The 18,535-nt window shown below is 37.7% G+C and overlaps 1 protein-coding gene across 1 annotated transcript; it reads right to left on the bottom strand.

Annotated features, from left to right (window-relative positions):
• Window positions 1-1,126: 1,126 nt before the first annotated feature.
• Window positions 1,127-2,182, bottom strand: LOC131598330 (uncharacterized). The gene has a single exon (XM_058870947.1). The coding sequence runs from the start codon at window positions 2,180-2,182 to the stop codon at window positions 1,127-1,129; it is 1,056 nt and encodes a 351-aa protein (XP_058726930.1).
• Between the last annotated feature and the right edge of the window lie 16,353 nt (window positions 2,183-18,535).

Raw genomic sequence — 18,535 nt, forward strand, 5'->3', positions numbered from 1 at the left:
GATATTATTAACTTGTTGAGGTCGGCCAATAAAAACTATTCATGTATTGAATTTCATTAAATGAATTATATTTTCATCACTATACAGAATTTTTTTTTCAATAACCACTTTTTTTTAAAAAATATCAAAAATAACCAAAATTTTAAATTATTTATGCGAATGACCATTTTTTTACTATTTGAACACGTTGTCGCAATGGGGGTGACGACAACACCTTGTAGATGAATGCGCCATTGGGCCTAGCGACTATGTTTAAAAAATGGGTGTTGTTGCCACCCCCGGCAACAACACCCCTTTCCTTTTTTTTCAAATTTTTTTATTTAATTTTTTTTACCTTCATGCGTGGGCCCAAATCGCTCTCTGGATGGCGACAATACTAAGTTGAGCATTTTTTTTGCCTATAAATAGCAGCCCATTCCTCCATCAAAATTCATTAATTTCTCCACAAATTTTCTAATTTCCCCTGCACATTGTTGTTCATGTCTCGCATAAGACCGGACTCATGGCACCGAGCATCATCCAGCCGTCCCGTGTCGGCACCGGAATATCGTAAATGTTATGGGCATGATATTTTTTCTCCGGTCAAACCCCCTATGTCGGTTACGTTTTGGAACATCCGTACCTTCAACAACCTGAAGAGGACTCTGATGTCACAGTTAAAAGGATCCAGAGGCTTAGAACAAGGGTGTCATTTATGACCGGAGATATGGTACGTTGGTGGGTTGATGTGAAAACCTACCTTGATACTGAACAAATAATGGATGGAACATATGACATTGTTTTAACCGTTGTAATTTCTTGGATTTTAATTGTTTGTTGTGTTGTTGTTTTAGTCATTGTGTTGTTTTTCAATTGTTGCTTTTAGTTGAAATTTTATTTCTAGTTATTGTTTATGTTGTTTGTCATGTGTGTTGTAACTCATCTGACTAATGAAAAAAAGTCCATTTCATTGGTAAAATAAATTACAAATAACATTGAACCTAACAACTATGTTGTGGAATTAGATCCACGATTGGGACACTTGTTCTTAGTATGTCCTACCTCACGACATATACTACACTTCCTTTGCATTTTTTCAGTGGCATCCATTTCGGTTCTAATACGCTTGTTGTTTGGTCTACCGCTTTTATTCCGGCGCATTAACAGTTTCCCCGTCATACACAGGCCAATATGTCTCCATCGCTACCACCGAAAAGTAATTGTCGTATACGTTGAGCAACGTTAATACCTTGTAAATGGGTGATACCAATGATAATGCATCAAAGTGACTATGTGAACATGATACAATGGCATGGGAGTAAGGAATGTGATACGCTTGAAATTGGCCACAGTCGCACCAACGATCTGGGATTGAGATCCTATACTGTTGTCGTGGCAGCCTCTGGTTGTGGTCAATTATTTCTTTGACACTGAAGGTGTGGCCATGACGGTCAAACTCTGTAACTCGATGAGTGTTTCCCTTGGCAGATTCCTGTTGCACATAGTTCATGCAGACATCGTTGTATACCTGTTGTGTCTGTAACACTGAATTCCACCGCTTACCTCTTGTGGCAAACAAAATTGCCATCCGAAAATATGTTGCACTCACCAAAGCCATTACAGGTAGGTTTCGTATGCCCTTGAAAACGTCGTTCATTGATTCCACAAGATTTGTAGGCATGTGGCCCCACCTCGCCCAATCGTCGTATGACCTAGTCCATCTCGCTCTGTCAATGCTGTAAATCCACCTCCCCGCATCTGGATTTGACAACTCTATTTCACGGCGGTAGTATTGAAATCCAGGTTGGTTTAAGGCATACCCCGCATTCACCAAATGGTTCGTCAAAAATTTATCTTTGATCTTTCGCATAAAATTTTGTGTGATATGCCTAATGTCGTAGACACGCGTAGACGGGGGGTCGTGCCAACCATTTGCCGGATTATTGTATGCGCTGCCAATAGAAGCGTGCATGTCCAAAATCAAACAAATATCAGGTTGTGGAGCAACTTTAGCTCGAAGATTCTTCAAAAAGAAACTCCAAGCAGTAGCTGTTTCTTCTTCTACCAAAGCAAAGGCTATTGGAAAAATATTGTTGTTTCCATCTTGCGCGACTGCCATCAGTAACGTTCCTTTGTATTTCCCATACAACCAGGTTCCATCAATTTGAATAATCGGCTTGAAAAACCAAATCCGATGATGCATGGTCGAAACGCCCAGAAAAGTCTATGGAAGATTCCATTACTTTCGAGAAGGGTTCCATCTTGGGATTGTGCCGACAGTGTATCCAATATAGTAACTGTCCAAGTTGAATATAATTGAAGTGCATCCAAGTAGAGAGAAAGTTGTTGGTAGGATTCCTCCTAGTTGCCGTAGACTATTTCAATTGCCTTCTGCTTCGCTAACCAAAACCAAGCCTTTCTGTACGACGGTCTATATTTGAACACAGAAACGCAATGGGAGATAATTGTCTTCACCTTCAGTGACGGTTCAGAATCGACGAGAGGTATTATGGTATAACATATCATGTGATGACTTAGTTTCAGATGATCTCGCGCCATATTTGTGTTAACGCAAGTGTGGGCTTGAGAAATCGAACCTATCACCCAAGCATTAACTTTCTTCTTAAATAATGCCTTAAGCCTGTATCCACAATCCGGGTTTCTGCACAAAATAGTGCATCTTTTTGGATTTGAGTGATCAACATTAAAATCAACACAGTTTGCTAGGTGCCAGTTTTTTATTGCTAGCATACAATCTTCCTTTGAACGTAATGTGTCACCCTTTTTTAACTCCTCGTCTGACCTCATATATGGGTTGTAGAACATATCAGACGATGGCTGATCCTCCCCCAAATTAAGTGTTGTGAAGTGCGCTGGAGGTGAGTACGCATGCGCATCGGGTAATGGGTCTTGTTCTTCATCTTCGGAATCACGGTTCACCAACTCATCAAACACATCTTCTACTTCAGTTTCTTCTTCGATGACATGTTCGGCATGTTGTTCGTCATCAACAACGGGATCAATAACCTGTGACTTCATATTTTGCGATGGAACAGTTTGCTCCAACATTATGTACAACTCTAGATAATCATAACCATAATACTCATGGTTACAGAACATGTTTTAAACATCTATGTCAGACTGTATCTGTGATTGATAAAACCTTACCGAGTTGTTAGGTTGAACATATGGTTGTTGGTAAAAAATTTGAGAGACTGGTTCTCTAAATTTGGACTCGATTTTCTTTTTTAGATACGAGAAATCCGCTTTTCTATTTAGAGAAAAACGTGTGGAATTAGTGTTTCTAAATAGAAAATCGTTTGTGTCGCAGTGGTAGGTTTCACCATTCATGTGAGCACAAACTTTGTATCGTGGGGTGGATGTCATACTTTTTTATGAAGAAATAATTGGTTACTAAAATGAAGTAGTTTATAAATATGTGTTAATATTTATGAGAAGTGGTGTATAAATATCATGCATGCAAGATATTAGGTGGAGAAAATAATACATGCAAGAATCAATTTGGACAAGATTTATGCATGCTTGCTGAACACCTATGGAATCTCTTACACACTAGCCTTCCCCTTTTGCATGCATTCAGATTGACCCATGCACTCAATTTCTATGCATGCAGCAAGTCGCCAGTGTGGGTGGCGACAACATTGAAAAAATGAGAGTAGTCGCCAGGGGGGTGGCGACATCAATGCAAATTTGAGAGTAGTCGCCAGTGGGCCTGGCGACTTGCTTGGAGTACAAATTTCAACATTGCATGCACTTGTCTTGTCAAATTTATTTACATGTATTTATTGTGTGAATTTGGTTATAAATAGGTGGTGATTCTTATTCATTTTCAGCATCACCAAACAGTTTTCTTCAGAGCAAATAGTCGGTAACCCCTGCAAACATGTCTCTTCTAACTATGGGTCAAGAACACCGGGGAACTATTGCAAACATTGTCAATAGTTCTTACTCAATTCAATTATTTATGGGTCAATTCAATTATTTATGAGTCAATTCAATTATTTATGCTTACTCAATTCAATTATTTATTTATTAAGGTAATCAAATATTTATGGGTCAATAATTCTTTTATAGGATTTCACTAGATTTCGGACCCGTGCAAAACCGATAGATGCTCCCGACCCTTGGATTATGTCTTATATTGAACGTGCGAGATTCGAGTACGTAATGAATTTAGTACATACTACAATTGATAATAAATTTATATTGACATTGTGTGAGCGTTGGAGGCCCGAGACTCATACTTTTCACCTTCCAACGGGTGAATGTACCGTTACGCTAGAGGACGTGTACATGTTATTGGGTCTCTCAATAAATGGAAAAGCAGTGTATAGAAATGTCCAACAACCCAATGCTATATGCGAGCGAATGTTGGGTGTATATTTAATTGAGGGTGAGGGCCGAGAAAGAGGGAGGGCCAAGGTATTAAGCTATCGGCTCTTAAAGAAAGTTATGACGCAGTTACGTTGGATTAGTTTTCGACTGAAGAAGAAAAAATAATTAAAACTAGAATGTATATTATGTTATTATTTGGTAAGTTTCTATTTCCCGAAGGCACGGGGAGTAGTGTAAATTTTATGTACTTGTCTTTGCTTGAGGACATTGATGAAATCAAGATGTATAGTTGGGGTTCTGCGGTGTTGGCTTACCTCTACAACTCCTTGTGTAAAAATGAAAAAAAAATGATAGTTGCACATTTTATGGATGTGCAGTCTTGCTACAAGCATGGGGATGGTGGAGAATGCCAGTATTAGCCCCTAAAAACCCGCACATATACATCTTCCCTTACGCGTCAAGGTAAATTAATGACGTTATTTCATTTAGTGTATTTATTCTATTATTAATTGTAACTATATTGTTTTCTATTTTTGGATGTGTTTAGGTTTCATGCAACTGGGTTGGATTACACCAAAACGCCTGTAAACAAAATAATTTTTTACCGCGAACTCTTGGTTCGACTTCGACCCTAAGATGTAATACCACTAAAACTTTCCATTATCTAACTATATTTGTAAAATAAATCATCTTCTCTAATTTGTAATTAATTTTTTTTACGTTAAAGTTTATTTGAAGACCATACTTGGAATTGGGCCATGAATCCAAGCCAGCAGAGGCGGCTGTTTGGACGGAAAAATCGCCTATCATACAGTTCACCACTGTGGAGATGCACCAAAGTGACCGTGTCAAACTCCAATTCGACATGCATCAAAATATCCCCGACCCCCTGAGTGTTTGGAACCTTAGCATCTGCAAAAGGTCAGCCAACAATGGTACATAGCAAATTTGAAGACATTCGCTAAAGAGTTCCGTAAAATATGGGCCCGTCATTCCACCACTGTCCTAAATTTACCTGTGGCGCCGACCGAAATGAAACCAACAGCTGAATATGTCAACTGGTACAAAACGGTTACAAATCCTGAAATGTTTGTGTCTGACCCTTTCTATTTGGCAGACCCGCGAGCACAACAACCGTATTTCCAACAACAACCACAAATTTTTCAACAACAACCACAAAATTTCCAACAACAACAACCACAAAATTTCTTACAACAACAACAACCACCAAATTTCCAACAACAACAACCACCAAATGTCCAACAACATCACCAACAACAATATTACCAACAACAACAACAACCAAATTTCCAATAACAACCAAATTACCAACAACAACCAATATACCAACAACAACCAATTTTCCAACAACAACAACAAGTCCAACAATTCCAAACTCAACCAAAAATTCAACCCCACCACCGACGTTTCCAAGATCTCAATGTGGCGGGCTCCTCCAAATCACCACCACTTACCCCTGACATAAGCATATATGAAGAATACCCGCCATACAGCTCATTCGACCAACAAACATCACAGTTCCCCAACCAACCATTGGACTTCAACACACCACCACAACCATTGTATTTTAACCAACCCGATTCGACCACCAACTACCAAAGACCAAACTTCGAATCCGCACCCACCGGGAGAAATTTCAACCCACCAAGACAAAGCTTTTAAGGCGCCGCAGGCACCCGCCTTTCCTATAGCGGGAATTCTAGAGGTCAAGATCGGCTGGCAGATTTTGTAGACCTGGAGTGCATTGAAGGGCCATCGACCCAAACACAAGAGAAACCAAATAGAGGGGGGAGTCGTAGGAATAGAGGAGCACTACTAACTCGTGAGCCGTTTACACGAGTTATTAGACCTCCTGCGTGCGGATCGTACCAGGGTCACCCGCGCTAGGTCATCCAAAATTTTATTCTTATGAATTAATGTAATTGTACTTTTTTTAATTTTAATATAAATTACTTGTTTTTTTATTTATATTATTTTTTTACATAACAAATTCAAGTCAATAAATATAATGCACAAAATAGTAAAAAATAATAGGTAAAAAAATTAAATATAAAATTTGAAAAAAAAGAGGAAAGGGGGTGTTGTCGCCGAGGGGTGGTGACAACACCTATTTTCTAAACATAGTCGCCAGGCTCAATGGCGCCTTCATCTACAAGGTGTTGTTGTCGCCACCCCCCTGGCGACAGCGTGTTCAAATAGCAAAAAAGTGGTCATTTGCGTAAATAATTAGAAAACTTGGTTATTTTTGAAATTTTTTTTAAAAAAAGTGGTTATTGAAAAAAAATTCCAAATTTTGTCTATTTGCGAATGAATCATTTTATATTAAAAAATTCTTACCTCTAACACGAATTCCGAAGAATGCAATTTTTTTAAAAAAAATTATGGATCTGTTTGGTAAAAAAAGTAGCTTTTAGCTTTTTAGCTCACATTAATAAAAAAAATTATGTTTGGTAACGCTATTTTAGTTTTTAGTTTGTAGCTTTTTTACTAGCTTTTAGTTTTTTTTAAAAGTTATTTGAAGTAGTTTTTGAGCTTGTAGTTTTTAAATTATGAATTTTTTCATTTATACTCGTATTATTTTAACAAAATATTATTACCCTTATTAATTAAAATGATCTTTTATGTCATTTGTATCTATCAGCTAATGAAACAGTTAATTTACCAAACACTCATGTTAAACTATCAGTCAGCAGCTATAAGCTTCCAGCAGCTACCAATTATCAACTACCAGCTACCACCTATCAACTATAACTAGTTTTACCAAACAGAGCTTATATTAAAAAATAGGGTTAATAGTCATTTGCCCCCCTGCAATAGTAGCGATATTCGGTTTACCCCCCTTTTAAAAAAAAAATTGTTTTACCCCCCTGTAATATTTGGGTACCCCCCTAAACATGTAAAAACCATGGAGTAAAATCAAAAAAATATATTTTACAGGGGGGTAATTTTCCTTCTTAGGGGGCAAAAGACTTACAATTTTAATATTATAGGGGGCCAGGACAAAATTTTTTTTTAAAAGGGGGGTAAACCGAATATCGCTATTATTGCAGGGGGGCAAATGACTATTAACCCTAAAAAATACTCATAAAACTTTTATAGAAAAATTTCAATTAAAATGCTAAAAAAAATTAGGATTAAACAAAACACTCTCTTGAACACTTTATTTTTCGTTCTTTTTTTAGTAAGCTTCTTTAAAGCACCGACACCAAGATCAAGCACATTAAGGATATGAAACTCGTAACTAAGGTCCTTGGAAAAAATCACTTAAGTGGTAAAACACATAGGAAATTAATTACGGTTAGTCCATAACAGGCTATTACAACCAAAATTTGCTTCCGATGAGGATTTCTATTTTGAGTATTTTCCTACTTTAAGCATTTAATTTCTTATTTTATTTTATGAATTCTCTAAGTTGTTGTCGCTTTGTACAAGACTCTTTGGAGCATTTTGTTATTCAAATTTTGCTTTTATCTTCTATATGTGTATGTGTTTCATATCTCTATGCATGCTTTTAATTAGATCATGTCTGAGTAGTTTTCTAAGGGTTTAGGGTCATGAGAAGTGTCTTGTGACAAAGCTCATGTAAAATTCTAATAATTTCATTACGAGAAAACTTCCAAAGCTTGTTATGGTGTTTCTGATTTTTTATGTATAAGTCTCTACAAAATTAGAGGTAAAATAGATACCATTCATATGCTGAAAGGGTGTTATTGAAGGATAGACAAACACATAGAAAGGGGGGGGGGGGTTTGAATAAGTGTAGCTTTAAAAACTTGACAGATAAAAATAAATTGCGCAGTTATTTTTATCCTGGTTCGTTGTTAACTAAACTACTCCAGTCCACCCCCGCAGAGATGATTTACCTCAACTGAGGATTTAATCCACTAATCGCACGGATTACAATGGTTTTCCACTTAGTCAGCAACTAAGTCTTCCAGAGTCTTCTGATCACACACTGATCACTCCAGGAACAACTGCTTAGATACCCTCTAAGACTTTCTAGAGTATACTGATCCACACGATCACTCTAGTTACAACCTGCTTAGATAACCTCTAAGACTTCCTAGAGTATTCTGATCCACACGATCACTCTAGTTCCTTACAACTTAATGTAATCAATTCTAAGAGTATTACAATTGCTTCTTAAAAGCTATAATCACAAACTGTGATATTTCTCTTAACGTTTAAGCTTAATCTCACTAATATATTACAACAGCAATGTAGTGAGCTTTGATGAAGATGAAGATTCTGAGCTTTGATTTGAACAGCGTTTCAGCAAGTTGATATTCACAGAATAGGTGTAGAAATCGTTAACCTTGCTTCTCATCAGAACTTCATATTTATAGGCGTTTGAGAAGATGACCGTTGAGTGCATTTAATGCTTTGCGTGTTCCGTACAGCATCGCATTTAATGTTATACGCTTTTGTCAACTACCTCGAGCCTTGTTCACGCTGTGTCTACTGACGTTGCCTTTAATAGCTTTTAACGTTCCTTTTGTCAGTCAGCGTAGCTTGCCACGTGTACTTCCTTCTGATCTGATGTTTGTGAATACAATGTTTGAATATCATCAGAGTCAAACAGCTTGGTGCATAGCATCTTCTGATCTTCTGACCTTGAAGTGCTTCTGTGCGTGATACCATCAGAACTTCAGTGCTTCTGATCTCATGTTCTTCTGATGCTTCCATAGACCCATGTTCTGATTCTGCTTCGACCATCTTCTGATGTCTTGCCAGACCATGTTCTGATGTTGCATGCTGAACCCTTTGAGACAAAGCTTCTGAGCGCTGAATTATGCATACTCTTTATATATTTCCTGAAAAGGAAATTGCATTGGATTAGAGTACCATATTATCTTAAGCAAAATTCATATTATTGTTATCATCAAAACTAAGATAATTGATCAGAACAAATCTTGTTCTAACAATCTCCCCCTTTTTGATGATGACAAAAACATATATAAATGATATGAATTTGCGATCAGAAAGAGCAGACGGCAAAAGACAAATTACACAGCTATAGCATAAGCATATGAATATGTCTCCCCCTGAGATTAACAATCTCCCCCTGAGATAAATAATCTCCCCCTGAAATAAATACTCGAAGAACTTTAATAAAAGACTTCCCTGATTATTTCGGTAGAGACGATCACATAAGCTTCTGTCTTTAGAGAATTCATAGCTTCTGACTTCTGCTTCCATTGGACAGCTTCAGAACTAGAATTTCTTTAGATCCCTAGAACACTCATAGCTTCTGATTCCTGCTTCCATCTAGGACAGCTTCAGAACTTGAATTTCTTTGATCTTCAGAACATTCACAGCTTTCTGATTTCTGCTTCCATTTAGGACAGCTTCAGAACTTGAATTTCTTTGATCTTCAGAACATTCACAGCTTCTGATTTCTGCTTCCACTTAGGACAGCTTCAGAACTTGAGTTTTCTGGATCTTTAGATCAATCACAGCTTCTGATTTCTGCTTCCCTCGGATAGCTTCAGAGCTTGAATTTCTACCAACCTCACTTCATGCTAGATTTGTATCATAACATTGTTGAATGTACCAGAGCATCATCAGAGCATCTCTACATCCTGAAATGTTACAGAACAAAAAACTAAACGACAAAAGTCAGCATGAACGAGTCAGAACATAAAATGTATATTAGAACACATGATATGTATCAGAGCCATATAGGCTAAAATAATGTATCAGAGCAAATAGAATTTTGTCAGAGCACATAGACAAATATGGATCAAATTCTATTATCAGTGCTTCTGATTCATTCTTCTTTCTTGCTTCTGATTTCTGAAGCTTGACAGCACTCAGCTTGCTTCAGTTTCCATGAGCTTATTCTTTTTACAGAATAACACTTCTTATGGTTTTGCTTCTTGTGTTTGCTTCTTGTCTTCACTTCTTTATACCTGCAAAACACTTAAACCATATAGAACTTGCAGTTCTTTGTTAGTAAATGCAACTGATTAAATCAAATCATTTATCACATATTTCTCCCCCTTTTTTGTCATATCATCAAAAACAGAAAAGATTCAGAGACAAACAGAACGAAACACACGGAGGAAGAAGATGATTTCATTTAAGTTCAAACAGCAGATACAGAAGTACATGAAGATAAGTAAGATCAGATGCACAAAAACAAAACAGATGCAACGAAAAGAAAGAAACAACACAGACTCAATCTAAGATGGCCCTAGCCTTGACAAGATCTTGGCCAACATCTCTTGAACCTCATTGTTGTGTTCTTCTTGCCTCACCATGAAAGCGCTATACTCAGCATTGAGTGAGCTTTGCTCATCCTGTCTCTTCTGAATTTCTTCCAGAGTCCTTGCAAGACGAGAAGATTCATCAGAAGAAGCTTCACCGCTTTCAACCACAGGAATAGCAACTTGATCTGTAGCTTCCATGGATAGATCATTTGCAGGGATTTCCTCAACAGGATCTGATTCAGCAACATGATCTTCAGCATCTGCTTCTTGCATAGAAGCATCTCCATATTCTGCAGCAGGAATTTCCGAGTCTCCATTCTCAAGTGCCTGAAGAATGGCAGCTAGATTCCTGGGAGCAGAAGGACCTTCAACTTCTGGTGGGTCAACAACTTCTGGAATGACCAAGCTTGGGTCTTTCTCAGAAGGGTTTTCCCTCAGATAGTCAAAGAGAGTCTTGAAATCTCCGAGCAGAACAGGATAATCAGGAATCCAGATAACCATATCCCTGCATGGATTTGCTTCCATTTCAGCAGCCAGTCTTAATTGTTCCATCTCATCCAAGAAGGGCTTCTCTTCCAACAGATGTCTTCCTTTGAGACTAGCAAACCAGAAGTCTTCATAATTCCTCATAATTCCACGAGGTCGTGGGGCAGCAGCTACAAGTCTTTTCTGTACTCCTACTGCTTCTTCTTGAAACACCTTGCGAAATCTTTTCCAGATTTTTCTTGTAGAAACATCATTCAGACCATTTAGGAAGGCTTCCTTCAGAAGATCTAAGCCATTGATTACTTCATATCTGAAAAGTTCCAGGTAGGTAGAAGGTTCAGGTTCAGGCGGATTGAGGGTGAATTTGTAGTCAGGGTAGAGAAGACAGTAGGGTTGGTATTTTCTGGTAGGTAATGGATGGGATATAGAAGGTGGAGGTGCGGTGGATGAGACAGAAGGGATATCTGAGAGAATGATTGATGAGGGTGGAATATCAGAAGGGATGGATTGAGAAGAGGATGGAGTATTTGTAAAGGGAATTGGTGAGAAGGATTTATCAGAAGGAGTTGGGGGAAGAATACTTAAAGGTGTGGGGTTTAGAGTGGGAGAGGAGAAGGATGATGGAGAAGGATTTGGTAAGGTGAAGTTTACTTTTGGTTCAGAAGGAGGCGATTGGGGAGAAGGTTTAGGGACAGAAGGAGGTGGAGTAAAAACCTGCCTGGAGGAGTGTTCAGAAGAAGCATGTGAAGATCTGGTTTTGTGAAACGAGTCTCTGATCCTTTTATTCCTGTGTTCAGAAGAGCCTACCTTGTCAGGATCATAGGTGACCCTCAACTTCTTGGCTCTCTCAGCCTCATCTTCTTGTGCCTTTCTTTTTAGCCTTGCCTGTCGTTCCTTCTTATCCTTTTTCAGAATATCAACTTTGGACGGGAGTACTCTGCCACGGATCCAAGCAGGATCAACGTCTGATTGCTTCCTAACACAATCTTCCAAGTAAAGCTTGACAACTTGATCAAGTTCTTTATGAAACAAGGAGATGAATCCTTCAACAGCAATTCTTCTTGACAGAATGTCAGGAAAGCTTGTGCACACAAAAGGTACATTCTTAATGAGTTCCAGTCTGAACAAGTCAACACCATTGAAGATGGGACCTTGAATTACTCCAAGAAAGTGCAATGCATTGAGTTTTCTGATGGAGTCCACCACTTTGCTTTCAATCAGAATGTCTGAAATCATCCTTCCGAATGGAATGGATGTTCTTGGAATATGAGGGTACTTCGCCCTTTCATCTTCTCTTGACTCAAAGATAGAAGTTTTCAGATTCTCAAACAGAATATGAGAGATGTTGATCTTTATCTTTTTGCCAATGCAGAAAAGAGTATACTTGTGAGTCGGACTGATGTAGGAGGAGGAGAGCATCCTTTTTCTATGGTGAAGAGAACCCAGAATAATCTCAGCCCATACTTTATAAAAAGGTCTTAAGGTGCCCGTGTTATGAGAATCAATTCCAAAAACCGTAGAGATTTGTTTTTCAACTGGAGTCCAGTCAACTGTATTGGGTTGAAGACCAGACCAACCTTCTTCATCATCAAGATTGTACAGCTTCCTGATGAGCTTCTCAGTGATAACCACTTCATGCCCTAGCACGAATGAAATGATGGCAGTTGGGGTAACCGTTGCATGTACCCATAAATCCTTCACAAGTTCAGGATAAATTGGACCAACCAATCTATCAAGATATTTAGACCATCCTTGCTCAAAGATTCTTGCATCACACTGAAAGCCATTTGCTTTAAGGTTGTTGATGTCCACAGCAGATTCACATAGAACTTCCAGTTCTTTCGTGGGTATTAAGCATGTTTTCAATGGAGCATACTCATATTTGCTTAAAAGGATCTGTGTAGAAGTGAGCCTTTCTTTTGAATTTGATGAACAAGAAGATGAGTTCATGATGATAATGCTTTGAGATCAAATCAAGAACTAGGGTTTGAAAAGAAATGCAACGAAGTGAATGCACAAAAGAGAGAGAAAGAAAGAGAAAGAGGGAATGAAGATGAAGCGGGTTATTTAAAAGATTTAAAAAAAAAATCATTATGCATTTAATGAGAAATGACATTAGGAGAGAGAAAGCAGTAAATGAAATGATTTAATACAGTTACCTAGGTCGGCGTCTTTTCAACTGCACGCTTTGTACTAACCGTACAGACACGTGTTCATCATCAGATAATAGATGACAGCTGTGAAATATTCAATAGGCTTTACGCCTTCTGACTCCGATCACTGCTTCTGAATTGATCAAGTTTCTCTTCTGGAGACACTCCTTCTGAAGTGTGCTGATGTAAATCTGAATGCTCTTCTGATCCATTACTTCTGATATACACAGCTTCTGGAGATTCACTTCTTTGTTCTGCAGCTACTGATAAGACAAAATTGTATCTGCAAAAATTCTTAGGCTGCTTTGTTTCATCAGAAACAAGTTTATCATCAAACCAGATATTTATTGATTCGTCCACAATCAATGTTTCAATATTGTATATTCTGTAGCATTTAGAGCAATCAGAATAATCAAGAACGAAACACCATTGCTTTAGAAACAAACAAAACAGACGGTTTCAAGACTAATAAACTTTCTTTTCTGATCTCTTACGAACATAGTTTCTTCAACAGATTTAAGTACCAGAACTTGGAAGACAGTCCTTCTTCCCTTCAAGTGTTGAGAACATCTTGAGTCCAGGTGACATGACATGTTGATTTTTATCTTCTTTGTTGCCAAGAGAATCTGCAAAAGAAATAGTCTTTTTCTTTGGTACCCACATCTTCTTGGGTCCTTTCTTGTTAGATTTTCTCAAGTTCTGATTGAACTTGGGTTTAACATTGTAAGTAATAGGAGGAACAGCATGATAATTTTTAATGTGAGTTTCATGATATTTCCTAGGTTGTGTCACATGCTTTTTGGTGTGTGTTATGTGAAAACTTTGAGCATGTGAAGTGTGCCTAATATCATGGGAGTGGCCATACTTGAACTGATCATACAATGGCTTGTATGTGAATTTCATTTCATCAACAGGTTCAAGTTTGTATGGGGTTTCACCCTCAAAACCAATGCCAACTCTTTTGTTTCCAGACACAGCATATATCATAGAAGCTAGTCGACTTCTGCCAATACTTCTAGATAAGAACTTCCTGAAACTTAAATCATATTCTTTCAGAATATGGTTTAGACTAGGAGTGGATTTTTCTGAATCAGAAGGAGATCCAACATTATTGGATAATTTTAAAAGTTTTTCTTTTAATTCAGAATTTTCCAACTCAAGCTTCTTTGTTTCAAATTCAAATAGCTTTTTCAGCTTTTTGTATTTGAGACTAATCTGAGACTTGACTTCCAGAAGTTCTGTTAGACCGGAAACTAACTCATCTCTAGTAAGTTCAGAAAATACCTCTTCAGAATCTGATTCTGATGTAGATTCTGATCCGTCATCTTCTGTCGCCATCAGCGCACAGTTAGCCTGCTCATCTTCAGAGTCTGAATCATCTTCTGACTCATCCCAGGTTGCCATAAGACCTTTCTTCTTATGAAACTTCTTCTTGGGATTTTCCTTCTGAAGTTTTGGACATTCATTCTTGAAGTGTCCAGGCTCATTGCATTCATAGCACATGACCTTCTTCTTGTCAAATCTTCTGTCATCAGAAGATTCTCCACGTTCAAATTTCTTTGAACTTCTGACGCCTCTGAACTTCCTTTGCTTGGTCTTCCAGAGTTGATTTAGCCTTCTGGAGATCAAGGACAGTTCATCTTCTTCTTCAGATTCTGATTCTTCAGGATCTTCTTCTCTAGCCTGAAAAGCGTTAGTGCATTTCTTGATATTGGATTTTAATGCAATAGACTTACCTTTCTTTTGAGGCTCATTTGCGTCCAGCTCTATTTCATGGCTTCTCAAGGCACTGATAAGCTCTTCCAGAGAAACTTCATTCAGATTCTTTGCAGTTTTGAATGCAGTCACCATAGGACCCCATCTTCTGGGTAAGCTTCTGATGATCTTCTTTACGTGATCAGCCTTGGTGTATCCCTTGTCAAGAACTCTCAATCCAGCAGTAAGAGTTTGAAATCTTGAAAACATCTTTTCAATGTCTTCATCATCCTCCATCTTGAAGGCTTCATACTTCTGGATTAAAGCGAGAGCTTTAGTCTCCTTGACTTGAGCATTTCCTTCATGAGTCATTTTCAAGGACTCATATATGTCATAGGCCGTTTCCCTGTTAGATATCTTCTCATACTCAGCATGAGAGATAGCATTCAGCAAAACAGTTCTGCATTTATGATGATTCCTGAAAAGCTTCTTCTGATCATCATTCATTTCTTGCCTTGTCAGCTTTACGCCACTGGCATTTACTGGATGTTTGTAACCATCCATCAGAAGATCCCATAGATCACCATCTAGACCAAGAAAGTAACTTTCCAGTTTATCTTTCCAGTATTCAAAGTTTTCACCATCAAATACCGGCGGTCTAGTATAACCATTGTTACCGTTGTGTTGCTCAGCAGAGCCAGATGTAGATGCAGGTGTAGACTTTGCAGTTTCATCAGCCATCTTTTACTGAAGCGTTTTTCTCTTCCTGAATCTTTTCTAAACACGGTTAAGTGCTTGCACCTTAGAACCGGCGCTCTGATGCCAATTGAAGGATAGAAAAACAATTAGAAAGGGGGGGGGGGTTTGAATAAGTGTAGCTTTAAAAACTTGACAGATAAAAATAAATTGCGCAGTTATTTTTATCCTGGTTCGTTGTTAACTAAACTACTCCAGTCCACCCCCGCAGAGATGATTTACCTCAACTGAGGATTTAATCCACTAATCGCACGGATTACAATGGTTTTCCACTTAGTCAGCAACTAAGTCTTCCAGAGTCTTCTGATCACACACTGATCACTCCAGGAACAACTGCTTAGATACCCTCTAAGACTTTCTAGAGTATACTGATCCACACGATCACTCTAGTTACAACCTGCTTAGATAACCTCTAAGACTTCCTAGAGTATTCTGATCCACACGATCACTCTAGTTCCTTACAACTTAATGTAATCAATTCTAAGAGTATTACAATTGCTTCTTAAAAGCTATAATCACAAACTGTGATATTTCTCTTAACGTTTAAGCTTAATCTCACTAATATATTACAACAGCAATGTAGTGAGCTTTGATGAAGATGAAGATTCTGAGCTTTGATTTGAACAGCGTTTCAGCAAGTTGATATTCACAGAATAGGTGTAGAAATCGTTAACCTTGCTTCTCATCAGAACTTCATATTTATAGGCGTTTGAGAAGATGACCGTTGAGTGCATTTAATGCTTTGCGTGTTCCGTACAGCATCACATTTAATGTTATACGCTTTTGTCAACTACCTCGAGCCTTGTTCACGCTGTGTCTACTGACGTTGCCTTTAATAGCTTTTAACGTTCCTTTTGTCAGTCAGCGTAGCTTGCCACGTGTACTTCCTTCTGATCTGATGTTTGTGAATACAATGTTTGAATATCATCAGAGTCAAACAGCTTGGTGCATAGCATCTTCTGATCTTCTAACCTTGAAGTGCTTCTGTGCGTGATACCATCAGAACTTCAGTGCTTCTGATCTCATGTTCTTCTGATGCTTCCATAGATCCATGTTCTGATTCTGCTTCGACCATCTTCTGATGTCTTGCCAGACCATGTTCTGATGTTGCATGCTGAACCCTTTGAGACAAAGCTTCTGAGCGCTGAATTATGCATACTCTTTATATATTTCCTGAAAAGGAAATTGCATTGGATTAGAGTACCATATTATCTTAAGCAAAATTCATATTATTGTTATCATCAAAACTAAGATAATTGATCAGAACAAATCTTGTTCTAACAGTTATTTGGTATCCAAACGAGAAATAATAGAGAACCAAGTTAAGGCGACGAACCTGTCTCAAACTCGATTGAGAAGATTCTAAGCCATGTAACACTTAACTTAAATAACCATGCAAAACAATATTTTAATGCACAGATTTGCACTTAGGATGTTTACACGAAATCAACACATCTGATATGTACTTGGGATGTTTACACGACATCCAACTCATTTGATATGTACTTGGGATGTTTACACGATATTCTGATTTTTTATGTATAAGTCTCTACAAAATTAGAGGTAAAATAGATAAAATCCATATGGTGAAAGGGTGTGATTTGGTATCCAAACGAGAAACAATAGACAACTAAGTTAAGGCGACGAACGTGTCTCGAACTTGGTTGAGAAAGATTCTAAGCCATGTAACACTTAACTTAAATAAACATGCAAAATAATATTTTAATGCACACATTTGCACTTAGGATGTTTACACGACATCAACTCATCTGATATGAACTTGGAATGTTTACACGACATCCAACTCATCTGATATGTACTTGGGCTGTTTACACGACATTCTGATTATTTATGTATAAGTCTCTACAAAATTAGAGGTAAAATAGATAGCATTCATATGATGAAAGGGTGTGATTTGGTATCCAAACGAGAAACAATATACAACCAAATTAAGGCAACGAACGTGTCTCGAACTCGGTTGAGAAAGGTTCTAAGCCAAGTAATACTTAACTTAAATAAACATGCAAAACAATATTATAATGCACACATTTGCACTTAAGATGTTTACACGACATCAACTCATCTGCTATGTACTTGGGATATTTACACGACATCCAACTCATCTGATATGTACTTGGGATGTTTACACGACATTCTGATTTTTTATGTATAAGTCTCTACAGAATTAGAGGTGAAATAGATACCATTCATATGATGAAAGAGTGTGATTTGGTATCCAAACGAGAAACAATAGACAACCAAGTTAAGGCGACAGACGTGTCTCGAACTCGGTTGAGAAAGATTCTAAGCCATGTAACACTTAACTTAAATAAACATGCAAAACAATATTTTAATGCACACATATGCACTTAGGATGTTTACACGACATCAACTCATCTGATATGTACTTGGGATGTTTACACGACATCCAACTCATCTGATATGTACTTGGGATGTTTACACGATATTCTGATTTTTTATGTATAAGTCTCTACAAAATTAGAGGTAAAATAGATACCACTCATATGATGAAAGGGTGTGATTTGGTATCCAAACGAGAAATAATAGACAACCAAGTTAAGGCGACGAACGTGTCTCGAACTCGGTTGAGAAAGATTCTAAGCCATGTAACACTTAACTTAAATAAACATGCAAAACAATATTTTAATGCAAACATTTGCACTTAGGATGTTTACACGACATCAACTCATCTGATATGTACTTGGGATGTTTACACGACATCCAACTCATCTGATATGTACTTGGGATGTTTACACGATATCTAACTCATCTGATATCATGGCAGCAGAATCATAGCTAACACACACTCCAATTTGTATCCCATAATAAAACTTCATATTATAATTACAAGCATTG

The sequence above is a fragment of the Vicia villosa genome, linkage group LG1 (assembly GCF_029867415.1).
Source record: "Vicia villosa cultivar HV-30 ecotype Madison, WI linkage group LG1, Vvil1.0, whole genome shotgun sequence".
Classification (NCBI taxonomy): Eukaryota; Viridiplantae; Streptophyta; class Magnoliopsida; order Fabales; family Fabaceae; genus Vicia; species Vicia villosa.